The sequence below is a fragment of the Martes martes genome, assembly GCF_963455335.1.
Source record: "Martes martes genome assembly, chromosome: 16".
NCBI lineage: Eukaryota > Metazoa > Chordata > Mammalia > Carnivora > Mustelidae > Martes > Martes martes.
This window is the reverse complement of record NC_137904.1, coordinates 3,836,761-3,852,708: the sequence shown is the minus strand read 5'-3', so window position 1 is coordinate 3,852,708 and position 15,948 is coordinate 3,836,761. Positions and strand designations below refer to the sequence as shown.

The following is a 15,948-nucleotide window of genomic DNA, read 5'->3' as shown; positions in this document are numbered from 1 at the left end:
AGGTCGATGCCTCCAACTTTGTCCAATTTACATTAACTGTGACTTCCAAAATAGGGTGCTACAGCTCGATTTCCCTCAGAAATTTTGCTCACTTGTTAAAAGAATAAGAAAACAAGGCTTAAGGAACAGACCAATTTTCCTGGAGGGAAAACGATTGAGATTCATTCTGGAAAGATCAAAATCCTTTCCCAGACACTTATTCTCACAGCCTTTCTTACCAGGCTCCTATAGAGGGAAAAGCAGGCTCAGAGAAGGGGACACCGAGGGGTCTCGGGCATCCCCGTGGAAGACCTGGGATGGCAGACATAGCCACCAAGGTCCATGTGTCATTGTCTCTTACTAAACGTCCAAATCTGGCACCCAGGGAAGACGCTCCAGCCCGTGGTGCATTACGGACACCACCACTAACACTTGGGACCTGCTCATGGTATCCAAGGGGATCCCAAAAGTTGAGATTTTCTAGGGGAGAAGCCAACAGGGTACACATCTGAGTCATCACCCAGTCCCCAAGAGGACCAAGGAAGGGAGACTGACCTTAGAAGGGCATGGGAGCCAAAGATGACAAATGAGCACCACCAGGGGAGAAAGAACTGGAAAGAGCGGGATTCCTAGACTCCCCTAGCCCACGAGGACACGTGTGGCGCACGTTGCCTGAAGACTCATCAACTCACACTTGAGAACCTGGATGCCTTTTGAAATGCAAGCGCACCGGTCTACTGGCCTCCATGTCTCCCTGTGGGGTCAAGCGGCTGCGTCCTCCCAGCTTTTGCGGGCCACCTGGCTGGGTCAGTCAATTAAGCATCTGACTTGATTCCTGCTACGGTCATGATCTCAGGGTCTCAGGGTCATGGGATTGAGCCCCTGGTTGGGCTCCGCACTCAAGTGCAGTCTGCTTGAGTTCTTCCCTCTCTCTCTGCCCCTCCCCTGGCTCACTCTCTCTAAAATAAATAAAATCTTGGGAAAAAAAAAAAAAGGAGTCTTTCTCACTAGGGAGAAAAAAAAGAGCTCATTCTTCCTTCTTAAGGAAAAAAATAAAAGTAGCAGAGACATACCAATGAGTCACACAATAGGTATGAAGAAAACTTCATTTCTGGAGTCTAATGTTTTGTACAACTGGTTCCCATCGGAGAGGAAGTATTTCTACAAAACAGACTAAGTACAGACCCAGGGTCAGGCGTAGCAGCTTCCCAGTAGGACTTAGTGACAGGATATTTGTCAGAGCACCTAGAAAGGAGAGAATAAAGCACGAGGAAACAGGGCGGTCGACTACCAGCGTGTGGGGACAGACTCAGACTCTCAGACCTCGTAAGTATGAGCCCTCCAGATAGAGACCTGAGGGGACTCCCATTTCTTTAAAGAGAGCAAAGTCAATTTATTTAAAATTTCAGGCACAACTCAGGTCACTACTTGGGTATCGACAGCACTGAGCCAACCCGGCACAGCGGGAACAGAACGAGATCACTGGTCGGGGCGCCTGGCCAGCCTAGGCAACTCCTGATCTCAGAGTTGTGGATTCGAGTCCCACACTGGGTGCAGAGAGAACTTAAAATTATAATCTTCAGGGGAAAAAAAAAAGATCAGTTGTTAAACGTGAATAACTCAGAGAGCCATCTGCATGTTTCACCAATGGGCTTTTATTAAAACTGTACACAGATCTCATACTTAATTTTTTCTTAAAGAGAACTTCTATTCCTAGTATCAAAATAGTTCTTTTTTTTTAAATACCTTGAAAAACAGTAATATAATTATTTTGCTATATATTAAATATCTTTCTATGATCTCAATCACTTCTGTTCATCTCTCCCCGGATCCTGCCTAAAGGTCACTGACGGCATCTTGAAGGCTTTATCCCAGAGAAGCATTAGAGATTTGAGAAAGAGAAGCCAGTGGCAAGAACTGATTTGATGTCTTAGGCTCCGATTTACGAGGCTTCTCTGCAGGGTTATATGCTGTCAAACTGGGCCACGTTGGAAGTTGGAATCTCTCTCCCCAGGATGTCCTCAGGCCGGGGAATTAGGGAAACAAATCCCTTCTTGCCCTGAACCGGTAATGTTGACTCAACAGCACCATCTCGTGGCTGACGCGTATGAAAGCACCCAACGGTACAGGAAGGTATTTGGACATGCTATGTTGGAGATCTAGAGGCGGGGACCAAAAAAAAAATTTTTTTTTTTAATTTTCAGGGGTCACAAGACAACTGGCTTCCAGAAAGCCCACTCTTGACACAACACAAGCTTCTTGCAGCTGCTCTGTCTCGAGGCTCACCAGCTTGGCAGGGGCAGGGGGTGGGGGTGGCTGGAACACACCATCAAAAACTGGACTCAGGTAACGTTTTCTTCCGGCTTAAGGAAAGGGTGTGGTATTTCACCTTCTGCAAGGTGCCAACAGGAGTGTGGTCCCCAGGAACTGTCCTCTGTGACGGGCCCAGGGCACTGGTCCTCGTGGGCCTGCCAGCTTTGCGAGGGAGGCGGAGAGAGCTGGGTGCTGACCAGACGTCCCTCTCCAGGCAGCTGGCGGGCGCCCTGGCCAGGCTCTCTCGGATCTGGAAGGAAGGAGAGGAGCCTCGGGCGTGCTCATCCACAGCCGGGCTCAGCCTGCTGCTCGCCAGGGACACGGGGGACGCCCGGAGTGCCGCCTCCGCCCTGTTATGCTTGTGCTCCTTCTTCCAAAACACAGATCTCAGCAGGGTGAGGGTCCCCTGTGGGAATCTGTCTGCCTCGGGGTCTCTGGCCTCCACACTGGCCCTCATCCTGGCTAAGGCATTCTGGCGGTTGTCTGCGCTGTTTCTAGGTAACACCGCAGGGCCCAGAGGCTCCTTGGTCGGGGAGGGTACCCTGCCGTGGCTCCCTGCCTGGCTACTTCCCTCGCAGTTCGCGGTCTTCTGGCCCTCGGGCCGGGCTCGTTTCTCAGTCCCCACTGAAGGCATCACCACGAGGGGCAGGTCAAACTGTTTGGGAAGCCTGATCTCCTGACTTTCATGTTCCTTGGCTTTCCTCGCTGCGTTCAGACCATCTGGGACTCTGGGGGCTGCAGAGGGGCTGGCGTGGCTCGAGGGGCAGGGCACTCCAGTCGGTGCCCTCTCAGTGGCTCGCCCACCCTCTTCGCCCTTAGCAGAGCCGACGGCGTCTGACTTCACGTCCTCGCCGGCAGAGCCCATCAACAGTGGCACAATGGACTGGCTCGTGGATCGGGGCCTCCGCCTGGACTCCAAGTACTCCACCAGCTCGACAGACGCACCCAGGGGTTTCTCCCTGGGTCTAAAAGACCATCGGAGGGGCATGGTCTTGAAGGGCCCCTGCTTGGCTCTGGAAGGGGTGGGCTCCTTCATGCTGATGCTTCGACCTCGTACGCCCCGTACCAAAGGCTTGGACGTCAACCCTCCTGAAAGAGACACCAAGAACATCAGTGGCCAAATTTCCCTCCAGGTGCACTAAGTGACTGTGATGCCTGTCGTCGAACAGACATGGGCTGAGATCTCTGATGCATCAGGCAGCACTGGGCGTCAGGGACACAGCAGGGAGCAGGACCCCAGGGTTCTAGCTCTTGGGAGCACTCATGTGTGCACCCGCTGTCCCGTGGAATCCATTTACCTATTCGAAGCCAAGACAGTGCCAAAAAAGGGAGCTACGTGCCCAGACAGCCCAGACTCCAGGTCAAGCCCAGTCTTGGAGGCATCTAGCCCTACGGCAGAGCATCATTTTCATTTATAGCTGAGTATTTGCACAAAGCAGAATGCTCAGCAAAAGTCCCTCCTTTTCCAGGTCAAATTAGGTGCTTGTACTTTTCAAGTGCAAGACTCAGATATCCTATCCTGGGCTAAAAAATAAATCAAATGTGCATTTAGTTTTATCAGAGCTGCCACTTACTGTCTTCACTATGTGTTTCAAAGCACCTGTCTGTAGTTGGAAACACATTTTTGATGTGTAATGTGAAATGAGAGTCTAGAAAAACCGTGTGATCCCACTTGCACACGTGTTTGTGATACATGCACGTGAAAACATATGAACACGTCTGGAGCGATAAACACTAAACTGACAAGGCACCGAGGGGGCCCTGGGATGCTGTGTATGGTTGATTTTCTTTTTAATTCTTTCCTAAATCTTACTGTTTCTAAAGGGAATACACAGATAACTATGGCTGTATATTTTTTCTTAAGAAATAGTTAGGAAAACACTTCCATTGACAATGGCATCAAAAGGAATAAAAATACTTGGGAATTAACTGTAAGGGGTGAAAGACTTGTACAACACTACAAACATTAAGAAGAAAGAAATTAAAGACAGAAATGAAAGGCACCCCATGTTCATGGACTCGAAGGCTTAATATTGCTAAAATGACATTACCCAAAGCAACCGATCTACAGCGTCAGCACAATCCCCATCAAAATCCCAACGGGGATTTTTACGGACACCAAAAAAACCCATCTTGAAATTCATATGGAGTCTCGAGCAACCTCCATAGTCAGTCCCAAAACGACAAACACTGCATGATTTCCCTGCATGAGGAGCTCAGAAGGGTCGAAACCAGAGAGACAGAAAGTGTGCAGGTGGTGGCCAGGGGCGCAGGGAAGGGGAGGGTGTCGTGTTACTGTGAAATGGGCAGACTTTCAGATCTACAAGATGAAAAGAGTCACAGGGATGGATGTGAACACCTGAAATGTGTGCTTAAAATGGTCAAAATGATAAACTTTGTTCTGTGTATTTTAACATAATGATAAATGCAAAAAGCAATCGGTCATTATACTGCCTTGATGTCTAAGATGCCTGTCATTGCAGAGGGGAAAAAAAAAAAAACTTTACCCACACGAATGATACGGTGCAGCGACAGTCACGTGCATTTCAATGAAGACCTGACATCAACCACACAGCCTTTGGCCCACAGCTGACACACTCACCGGTGAACACGAGAGCAGCCCTACCCCTCCTCCATACAACACCCCCGTTGTCAGCACAGCCAACTGGGATGAACTTGAGGCAGAGGGACCCAGGGTTCTCAGGGGACGGGCGACAGCTTGGGGCATGCCGGCTGGGGATGTACCACCACCTAGGCTCCCGGGGAAGAGATGATGGGAAGGCAGAGCCCAGTGCGCACTGGTGCCTGGAGGCGTATGACAGCATCTCAGAGGTTCCTGGGGAATTTTACCTGCCCTGGACCATTCTGGTGGCTTTTAATAATTTTTTTTTCACATGGTATTATTTTCTTTAAAGCATTACCTCAGATCGGTCAGCAAGAGACATAATGTCACCCAAAATAGCTCGCAGCTTCAATTTCGATGGACCCTGTTGCTCCCCCATTAAGTTCCCATCCTGGGGTCTGAGACATACATGTTTTTTTGCCCACAACCCTGGGAAGGGTAGAAAGGGAAGCTTTTATTTGGAGGACAAAGCTGTGACTTTCAGCTTTTCAGGACAAGAGGACACAGTCGGCGGCCTGGCAGGTGGCTTGGCAGTGCGGCCCCTCTTCCTGGATGAAAGGCCGGGGGCCCGGCCCATGTCGCCCCTGCAGCTCCCTTGCACGGGGACTGCAGATGCCCACACGAGCCCTTCCTCCTCTTTCTCCAGACGGCAGCAGGGGAGGCACGGTGGGCGTGGTGTACAGACGGAAGGGACTAGAAAGAGCCCACGCTGATGCTTACTGTTCACGGAGCTCTCCCTTCTGGGGGAGGGGAGGCTGCTCCCCCTGCTCGTCCCTGGGGGACCTCCTGGAGGCCGGGAGCCGGAGGCAGAGGTGGCGTTCAGAGATGCCCAAGCGAGGGTTCTTCCCCACCCTGGAATTGTGGCCTTGTTCATGCTTGATCAGCTTGAGAACCAGGAAGGGCCTAGAGCCTTAAGCCACATGGAAGACATAAGTAGTTAAGTCCTTCCTGAAGGTTATAGAAGCCCCAGGGCCTGCCTGATGGGCCTCCCAGGTCCCGTGAGGCCTCCTCACACAGGTGGCAGCTGGGCAACTGGAGCGCACGGCCCCCGCCGGCAGCCCCGCCTGCACCGTGCCTCTGGGAATGACAGATGCTGCCCTAGGAAATGCCCTATCTGTTCCCATGCGACTCTGTATCCTTGGCTAATGAAATCAGGCATCAGTCTGACCTCCTGATGCGTGCTGTGAGCAGGGGTGGGCTCCCCCCAGCCATCCTTAGTCCCCCTACAACAGGACCAGCCTCCGGGTCCACTGGTCTCAGTCTGTGCAAGGGTTTCCACTGTGCCTCTTAGAGCCACCCCCTGACGCAGTCAAGGGACACGTAACGAGAGCCTGCTGGGTGCCAAGGACTGTTTCCGGTGCTGGGAATACAGCTGTGGGGAAAAGAGCCCAAAGTGCCTGTCCCCAAGGGGGTTTGCCAGAAAGCAACAATGTTTGCTATCGTGGAATGTAGTGCTGAGAGCTATGACAAAGAATGAGGGGGTGTAGTGTGGTCAGCGACAGAGGAGGGAGGAGAGACCTGAGGGAAAGGGAGGAGGAAGCCATGTGGAGACTGGGGGGAAATAGCCTCCTGGCAGAGGGAACAGCAAGTTCAAAGGCCCTGTGGCACTAGTGAGCTTGGTGGGTCAGGGAAGCAGCAAACAGACCACCAAGGCTGTAACCAAGGGAGAAGAGGCTCTCCACTAAGGGTTTTCATCCTCTGCCCCCATCTGCATTTGGAGACATTTTCGTCTCTGCTTGCAGAGGCAACCTGGGGCAAGCCTGACCCCCAGACTGTCCTCTGGTCCCCCTAGAGGGTGAGGACAAGATCCATGGCTGAGCCTCCTCCACCTCTGTGACGAGGCCAGTAGGATGAGGCTGGCAAGGGGGAAAGGGCTGCTGCCTTGGGAGCCAAGGGCCACCGCCCCTTCCATCACTCCAAGAACGAGGGAGCCCCAATGGGCAGAAACAAAAAAAAAACACAACACGTGGAAGGGGGTCTGGGAGCCAGAGAGTAAGAATCAACAGAACCGGGACACCTGGGTGGCTCAGTTGGTTGGGCAGCTGCCTTCGGCTCCGGTCAGGATCCCCAGGTCCTGGGATTGAGTCCCACATCGGGCTCCTTGCTCGGCCGGCAGGGAGCCTACTTCTCCTCCTACCTACTGCTCCCCCTACTTGTGCACGTCCCCCCACCCCGACAAATAAATAAATAAAAATCTAAATAAATACACAGAATCAACAGACCCGTGAGAACCATCAGACCAAGGCCCCAAAGAAACAGAGCCACTTGAAGACCAGAGAAAAAGAGCCCTCGGGGAGATTCACGTCCAGGACAGGAGAGGGCTGAAGAAAGGTCTTCTAGGTTTTAAGACGCAGTAAATGCACTGAAGGCGCGCAGGGTCCTGCTGGGACTCAAATCAGTGGCTGAAAAGATAAAGGGAAAGCAGCATCTCACACCTTAGAGCGAAAGGACGCAGAAGAGTCACAGGGAAAAGCTAGAGGAGCAGAAAATGGATCCAGGGGGCCCACCAGGCAAATACCAGGAATTTGAAAAGCCAGATGATAATTAAACAAAAGAACGGTTTCCCTAAAGAAAAGCTGTGTCTGGGGACGGACAGGCTCTGGGGGTTGTAGGTTGTATATGAACAAAAACACAGACCTAGCCACATACAGGTGCAATTTCCAAATTCCAAGGTCAAAGACAGACTCGCAAATGCTTTCAGCCAGAAAGAACAAATGATTCTCAGGAAGGAAGGGGAAAAAAAAAAAAGGCTTCTCATCTGCAACCCTGGGGCCCGGTGGATGGTGGGAAGACATCAACAGACATCAACAGATAGGGAAGAATTCTAATCCAAGAGCCCTCCAACTAGCCAAGGGGCCACTCAGGCTCCGGTCCAAGGAAATACCCGTGCCTCCGCAGAGGGAGAGGGCGTGTCACCCACCCTTGGAAAGGACTCTGACCTAACACTGAAAGATTCAGAACCCAGACCTCAAGACGGAGGAGGACAGAACGAAGACAGACGGGGTGCTCCGCAGAGCCTGCCGCCCGTGTACCATGTACCCCCGTCGGGTCTCAGGATGGGGCTACAAAGTGATGTTTGCTTGTGTGGGATCTGGAAAGGCTCAGCGCTCACAGCCTGAAACCGAGGGCTGGAGCATCTCTGAGAATCTAACAGGGGAGGGAATAAAGTGGAGGAGGGGGGCTTCTAAAACAGACCAGAGGGAACTCTCAAAAGCATTTCAAAGTGCTCATTTTGGGGCACCTGGGTGGCTCAGTGGGTTAATCCTCTGCCTTCAGCTCAGGTCATGGTCTCAGGGTCCTGGGATCCAGCCCCGCATTGGGCTCTCTGCTCAGCGGGGAGCCTGCTTCCCTCACTCTCTGCCTGCCTCTCTGCCTACTTGTGATCTCTCTCTCTCTCTCTCTGTCAAATAAATAAATAAAATCTTAAAAAAAAAAAAAAGTGCTCATTCGCAGGGAGGGGGATGACATGCAAGCATTATTAGGTCTCATCTCACTGCGGGGAATGAACTATGACACAGAATAACACGACCTGGCTTCTCATAGCACAGAACAGGGAAATGCATTTGATTGTACACGTTGTGAAGAATGAAGGGACAGGGTGCCTGGGTGGCTCAGCGGGTTAAGCCTCTGCCTTCGGCTCAGGTCATGATCTCAGGGTCCTGGGATCGAGCCCTGCATCAGGCTCTCTGCTCAGCAGGGAGCCTGCTTCCTTCTCTCTCTCTGCCTGCCTCTGCCTGCTTGTGATCTCTGTCAAATAAATAAATAAAATCTTTAAAAAACAAAACAAAACAAAAAAAGAATGAAGAAGGGACAATGAGTTAGATGGGAAAGCAGGGTAGAACTTCCAAATGAACAAAAAAAGGAACAAAGAGCAACGTGATCAACTCAGCAAAAATAAGGAAAAAAGAAAAAAAAAGTAATAAGAAAAAAATTTTTTAATGAAACAAAATCAAGTTTATGGTTGTTACTTTAAATTCTATGAATGGACACGGGGCACCTGGGTGGCTCAGCCGGTTAAGCATCTGCCTTTGGCCTAGGTCATGATCCCAGGGTCCTGGGACTGAGTCCAACTTCAGAATCTCTGCTCAGTGGGGAGCCTGCTTCTCCCTCTCCCTCTGCCTGCCACTCCACCTGCTTGTACACGCTCTCTCTCTGTCAAATAAATAATATCTTTAAAAAATATGTATGAATGGACTGAATGCTCCCCTTTAAGACAGGCTCTCAATTTCTGACATTAAAAATATAACAACAAAAATGATGAAACTGCAACAGTGTTTACTGGAAACCACTTAAAGTTAACTCCAAAGGAAAAATTCATAAAGCAAAGGATAATAGCAAAATGATACCAGATAAATGCAAACAAAAAGAAGGAAAGGGCAGAACAACTAATCTTGAAGAATACAGCATATTCTTTTTTAGACTTTTTGTATTTAACTTGAGAGCGAGAGCACAAGCAGAGGGAGGGACAGAGGGGAGGAGAGAGGATCTCAAGAAGGCTCTCCATGGAGCCCAGAGCTGGATGTAGAACTCGATCCCAGGACCCTGAGATCCTGACCTGAGCAGAAATCAAAAGTTGGACCCTCAACCACTGAGCCACCCAGGCGCCCCTTGACAAAGTAGAACTTAAGATGAAAAGCATCAAGCAAGATAAAGAGCCACATTATAATGAGAACAGTTTATAAAGAAGACCTAACAGTCATCAGCTTACAGACACCTGTTAACAAAGCAGCAAAAATACAAAGCACAAATTATTCAAGTCTCTGGATACTTGATTAAAAACACGGCCACACAGGAAGGTTGCAACAGACAGACCTCCTTCCTAGCCAGGCAGTCCCTGATAAAGTCAATTTAAAGACAAGGTGAAGTGAATCCCAAAATCAACGCACCTCATTTAGCAGTTACGACACAAAGCTCATATCCCTCCAAAGGACACAACAGGCATTATTTCATGCGTACACAGGAGACAGACGAAATAATGAATGTGTACTTAACCTGGTCATAAAGGAGGCAATGCTTTTTTGAAAACCACATTCTTGGGATCACAAGCCATAAAATTAGAAAGAATTAAAGGGAGATATCACCTCCTCCCAAAATCATAAATGCTTGAAACTCCCAGATAACCTTCAAAATGGAAATAAAACCCAGAAATAACACAGTCTGGAACCAGTAAAGCACTGATAAAATGAAAAACAAAGCCTCCAAGGCCCAATAAAAACCACAGGGATAATTCACCATCAGAAGCACGTCTGCTGGAGGGATGAAGTCCCAGGGCTCCTTTCTGGGTCGGGGCGGGGGCTTCTGCGAAGGGCCCCAGCCACTGTTTTTCACAGGGTCTTGCTTTTTTTAAAATAAAACTTGGAAAAGTAAGGTGTTTTCACATCCTCCTCCTTTTTTTCTTTTTTTTAAAGATTTTATTTATTTGACAGAGATCAGAAGTAGGCAGAGAGGGAGGCAGAGAGAGGGGGAAGCAGGCTCCTCGCTGAGCAGAGAGCCCGACTCGGGGCTCGATCCCAGGACCCTGAGATCATGACCCGAGCTGAAGGCAGAGGCTTAACCCACTGAGCCACCCAGGCGCCCCATCACATCCTCCTTCTTGAAGAGCTTCTCCCTACACCCGTCTTCAGTGACAAAAGTTGCAGTCCCCACAAAACGTGGGTCCATCCCTGTTGGTTAAAATGCACTTAGGGTGCCTGGGTGGCTCGGTCGGTGAAGCGTCTGCCTTTGGCTCAGGTCCTGATCCCAGAGTCCTGGGATGGAGTTCTGTGTTGGGCTTCCTGCTCGGCAGGGAGCCTGCTTCTCGCCCTCCCTCTGCCGTTCCCCCTCGCTTGTGCTCTCTGGCACGCGCGCACTCTGTCAAATAAGTAAGTAAAATCTTAAAAAAATAAATAAATGGACTTAAATGCCTTTCAAAATCTAATAGTATAGCTACTGGAAAGACAGAACTCCCCAGCTGTCCGCGTTCCTCTCCAGAGAACCTGAGTATTCCTTTTGACGGTGACAAAATTCTCCCCCAAACCCATGGGGACAGGGCACGGGACCAACCGCCACCAAAACCTGTATGCTGGAGTCGGGTCCTGCCCAGGCCAGAAAATAAGAAAACGAGGCTGGATTCGACTGTCTCAACAGGTTCCAAAATCCCATCACCATTTCAGTCAAACCTCGAGAGGGACGCTCCCTTTGGAAGCCAAGCTACTGCAGAGGCCACGCGGAATAAACTTGGTCTTGGAATTTACACCAGGCAGCCACGGAGTGGGGGGTCTATGTGCAGCCCTAAGCCCTATTCCAAGGAGGCGAGCCGGCGACTGGTAACTTCCAAGGCTCAGCTTTCTCACGTCACACTCCTGGAGATGCGGGTGACGAGCTGAGATACCCTAGCCCTGTCTCTCTGGAGGGTTCTCAAACGCTGGGCCTGACCGCTGTCTGAGCACCAGGCTGAGAAGCTGGACCATCTCGCAAGCTGGCCTCCCTGGGGGAGGGAGGGGGTGGGTGTGAGATGCCTTTGTGCCCGGGACGAGTGAGAAGTGGCCCGAGGCCCCACGCCACTGGACAGAACCGGGATGATCTATGAGCTCGCCCGAGGCTCACGCTGATGGGGATGGGCAAGCTTGGAAAAGAAGGCCTTTCTTGTTCTCCAGATGTGACCCTAAATGTCCATCACGAGAGGGGAAGAGGAATGCTCGGACAGGGTGAGTCCGAACATAATGCATTAAACATTTTGCTTCCACAGAAACGCATTCTAAGGAAACTGGACAAATGTCATAGGCATGCAGGGGCACTCCTATCCGTGTTCTGCCTACTCGTCTACCAACATGCCAAACCCCGAGAAACACCGAACCAAGCCCGAACCGGAAACGACCCCAAAAAGCAACCACAACAAAACGTGTAAATGAACCGTAAACGCCTCTTGCGAGGTAGGAGATTTTGATGCTGGAAGCGGACCCGTCCACCGAGGTGGAGATGCCGGGAAGGACGGCAGCCCACCTCCCACACAGAGGACCCCTCCTGTGGGCTCCCCGCAAACCTGCAGGGATTTCTGGACAGTCGCCAAACAACTGAGGAATCTCTCCGCCTGTAACTCGAGGTGCTTCCCTTGATGATGAAGCCGAACTTTCCAGGCCAGCCCCAGGTCCGTTTCAGAACCCACGGAGAGGAGGCGGTGGGTCTCCCCACCCACCCATTCACGCTTGCTTTCTTCCCAAATCCCTGCTCTTGGCTTTTGACCGGAGTGAACAATCAACAGATAATGTCTGTCTGTCACTCGCTTACTTGTGGACACTTAAAAACTTTTGTGCAGAGAACTTTCTGTGTCCCAGTTGCTTGAGGTTGTTTTTGTTTTGTTCTGTTTCGGACCCATGGAACGAAGTGGAAGAAACATTGCTACACGCAGCATACATGAATCTCACAGATCGCTGAGCAAAGAAAGCCTAATGGGAAAGAGTACGGACGACAGAGCCCCACTGACGCCAAGTTCCCACAGGGTTATAAAAGTCAGAACAGTACCCCCTTCTGGAAAGGAGGGAGACGGTGATGCTGAAGAGAGATAACCAGGTGGTGGGGGAGGCCCCGGACCTTTCACGTCGTCGCCAGATGACGCTACGTGAGTGTGTACATGTTATGATAATTCATCAGATGGACGTATGTGATGAATGCACTTTTCCGTATATATGTCAAACTTCCTTTAAAAAATAATCTTATTTTAGCAACGAATTCTGGAGCTAATGGGAAACACGGAAACTATAAGTAATCAGAGCACGTTGTTGCTTTCCTTTCCGAGGGAAGGAACACACAGGCCGAATGGCAGACACACACACGCACTCAGGCACATGCACACGCATGCTCGCGGTTTTTCCAGAAAGACTCTGCTTCTGTAGGTACCCCTGGCTCTTCGACGCCGGGTGTGGTGGCAGCTGTGGGGCGTGGTGTCAGGCTCTCCTCTTTTCTGTCCTCCCAGTTTCCCTGGGCTTTCGATGCCATCCACGTGCTGAGGGCTCTCAACTATTTACGGCCTCCCCTGGTTACCATCCCGACTTGGGAGTCTCACAGGGGTCTCGAAATGACCATGTGGAAATTCCCTTCCAAAACGGACCTCACCCTCTCCTGTCTCACAAGCTGCAGTGCCGGCCACCTGGTTAGATGCTCAGCCAAGAGTCCTCCCTGACTCCCCTCCTTCCCTAATGCCCCAGAGCGGCAAACCCCGTTAGCTCTAGCTTACCATACACCCAGAATCTGACTGCCCCCTACCCAGCATGCCAGTGCCAACGCCAGTATCTAGCTGGGACAACCATGGTCAGCCCTCCACCTGCCCTCCCACACTTGTCCCCGTCCCTGTGATGGGTACATCTTACTCCTCCCCACCCCCGCCTAGAAAACTTGTCCCTCTGATGATCTACCATTCCCCCGGTCCCTGCTTCTCATCATGCCATTAATGCATTTACTCATTTACACATCGTCGTCCCCATTAGACAGAAGGCCCCAGGGAGCCGGGAGGGAACACACCTGCGACTGGAGGGCAGGGGACAGGGGAGGGGGAGGCTGACGGCTGGTCTCAGAGGAGAGATGGCAGTCTTTATACCCAATGCCACTTAGTCCCAGAAATGGAAAATAAAAAGCAGCCAATCTGGCTGACACGAGAGGACATACCCTTTTCCTGATCGGAGAGGCTGGTGGTGAATTTGGGAGTGTCGGGCTCCTGGGGCCGGGAGGGGCCGGGGCTGGAGCTCCAGGACAGCAGGCTCCCCCGGGCGCTGCCGTGGTTGCTCTCCAGCCGAAGGAGCCAATGATCGGAGAAGGTAGAGCTGGTGGAGCCTGCACGGTAAACACAGGGAGAAGGCTGGACCCGGCCCCACCCGGTCGCTGTTCGGAGGAGCCTCTCGTGGCTACACCCCCGCCCCCAAGCCCTGGGACTACAGAACCAGAGCAGAAGGACATAAACAAATGTTAGGACCAGAGGAGAGCCCCCATGACAGCTCTGCCGTGTGACCGAGCTGGAAATGTAGGGAAAGGCATTTGGGCACAGAGGTCAGGGTGCGGATGGGTCCTGAAAGGCTATCCCTCCCCTTACTTTTGTCACCGATTCTGGTTGTCTAAATAAGTTATGTTTTCATTCATTCTGTCTCCTGCAAAAGGCAAGGAGACAGATTCAGACCTCTGGGGGCGCCGGCGGTTTAATTTGGCTTTCTGATGATTATTAGGAAGAAAATGTGAGTATTTTTTAAAAAAAAGCTCTCTCATTCCAAAGATAAGGACAGGACTGTGAGTGAGATGAATCACCTAAGGAGGTCAACTCTGACCTCTTTTTTTCTCCCTCTAGACAGCCACGTTGAGGCTGTTTAGTGAACATGTCACTGGGTATGGTGAAGGCGCTAAGTTTGTTACTGAGGCCCCGAGTCCCTCACAACCACCCCGCCCTTCCTAACAGGCTAACACAAGGGTGTGCACAAGTGTAATTAAAGTCTGGCTCGAGGGGCACCCGGGGGGCTCAGTCGGTAGAGCGTCCGACTCTGGGTTTCAGCTCGGGTCACGCTCTCAGGGTCGTGAGCTGGGGCCCGCGTCGGGCTCTGCGCTCAATGCAGGGGTCTGCTTGGTACTCCCTGCCGCCCCTCCCGCTAGTGCTCTCAGTCTCTGGCTCGAAAAACAAAAAAATAAATCTCCCAAGAAAAAAAATTAAAGTCTGGCTCGAGGAGAGACGGGGAAACTGAAACCCCCAAATCGCCAAGAGGCACCTGCTACCTGGTATTGTTCCTTCTGAATGGGACACTGGCCCGTCATGCCCAAATCTCCGTGCTGCGGGAGGAGCTCCCTGTGCCAGATCCCATGCGTCCCCCTGTCCTGGTCCTCGTCATTCGGCCGAGTACCTTCCTAGCTCCCCTCTCCTTCCTGAGCGGTCAACACCTACCTCTCAGGGAGCTGCTGGCTGACCAGAGAGGGATGCTGTTCCGTTTCTGATAGAACAGGATGTAAGCCCCTCGGCTGTTGACCTCGTCCTCTGGGAGTGGTTCCACTGTGCTGTCGTCGTAACTGTACCACTGGCCGTCCAGAGAGTTCCGGCAGTAGGCTGCAAATGTCCAAACCCCAAGTGCCAATTACTGGCGTCCCCTGACCCCACCAACAAAAAACAAAACAAAACAAAAACAAAAACAAACCAAACCGGAAAGGCATTTCAGACAAGCAGAGCTGAAAAATGGACATGTTTGTAACCAAATGAGAGAAATTGGTCCATTTTTGGCCAGAAATAAATTTTGTGGAGTCAGAAAGATCCATCTGTCACGCTCCCTGATGCTGACTGATACAAGTGTGCCGTGACTTTAAGCTGAATCCTTACATTGTAGCCCTCGCTAAGGCAAAATCTCCAACAATAGGGAGCCCTAAATTATGGAGCCAGACAATAATGTCAGTGTTCACACGGGTCCTCGAGGAGTTTCGAAATGCATTATCTGTGTCAGTATGCAAAAAAAAACAAACTCATTTGGGATTACGGTATGCCTCTTTCCTGCCTAAGACCCCCCCCCCAAAAAAAAAAAACCATTTAGGAAAAATCCCATCAATAGGATTCTCGCCACCTCCTAAACAATTATGACAAAATATTCTCCTTTCCCTCCACGTCTCAGTGAATGAGCCAGAACCCACTAAAGCAGAGTCAGCCCACTTTTCTGTAATGAGCCACAGAGCAAACAGCTCAGGCTTTACAGGTCAAGTATGGCCCCAGATGGTCCCTGACACAGATTCTCCTTTGTTGTTGTTGTTGTTTTTATCACCTTTTAAAATGTAAAGACCTTTTTAAAACTCATGGGCTATACAGACACAGGTGCTGGACTGGATCTGGCCCACGGGCCACAGTTGGTTGAACCCTGTGCTACTCCAAACCAGGCACCTAGGGGCTCATCTTTGCCCTTCCCTTCCCCACCACCAACCGCCCCCCCGCCCCAGTCCAAAAGCCAGTCTCACTGATCCTACTTGCAAAATGCATCTCGAATACCCTGACTGCCCCCTCCTGAGTCCCAGCCAACACCATCTCTCATCAGAGCCCTAGCAAC

The 15,948-nt window shown here is 51.1% G+C and overlaps 1 protein-coding gene across 2 annotated transcripts in view; it reads right to left on the bottom strand.

Annotated features, from left to right (window-relative positions):
- Positions 1-1,613: 1,613 nt before the first annotated feature.
- USP43 (ubiquitin specific peptidase 43) overlaps positions 1,614-15,948 on the bottom strand; it is a gene marked incomplete at its 5' end in the record, with an annotated part of 50,938 nt that continues 36,603 nt past the window's right edge. For both annotated transcript variants that reach the window (XM_080826475.1, XM_080826476.1), the window contains 3 exons: positions 1,614-3,381; positions 13,556-13,720; positions 14,811-14,969. In XM_080826475.1, coding sequence (XP_080682601.1) covers positions 2,309-3,381; positions 13,556-13,720; positions 14,811-14,969 — 1,397 coding nt within the window. In that variant the 3' untranslated portion in view covers positions 1,614-2,308. The remainder of the gene's footprint in view (positions 3,382-13,555; positions 13,721-14,810; positions 14,970-15,948) is intronic.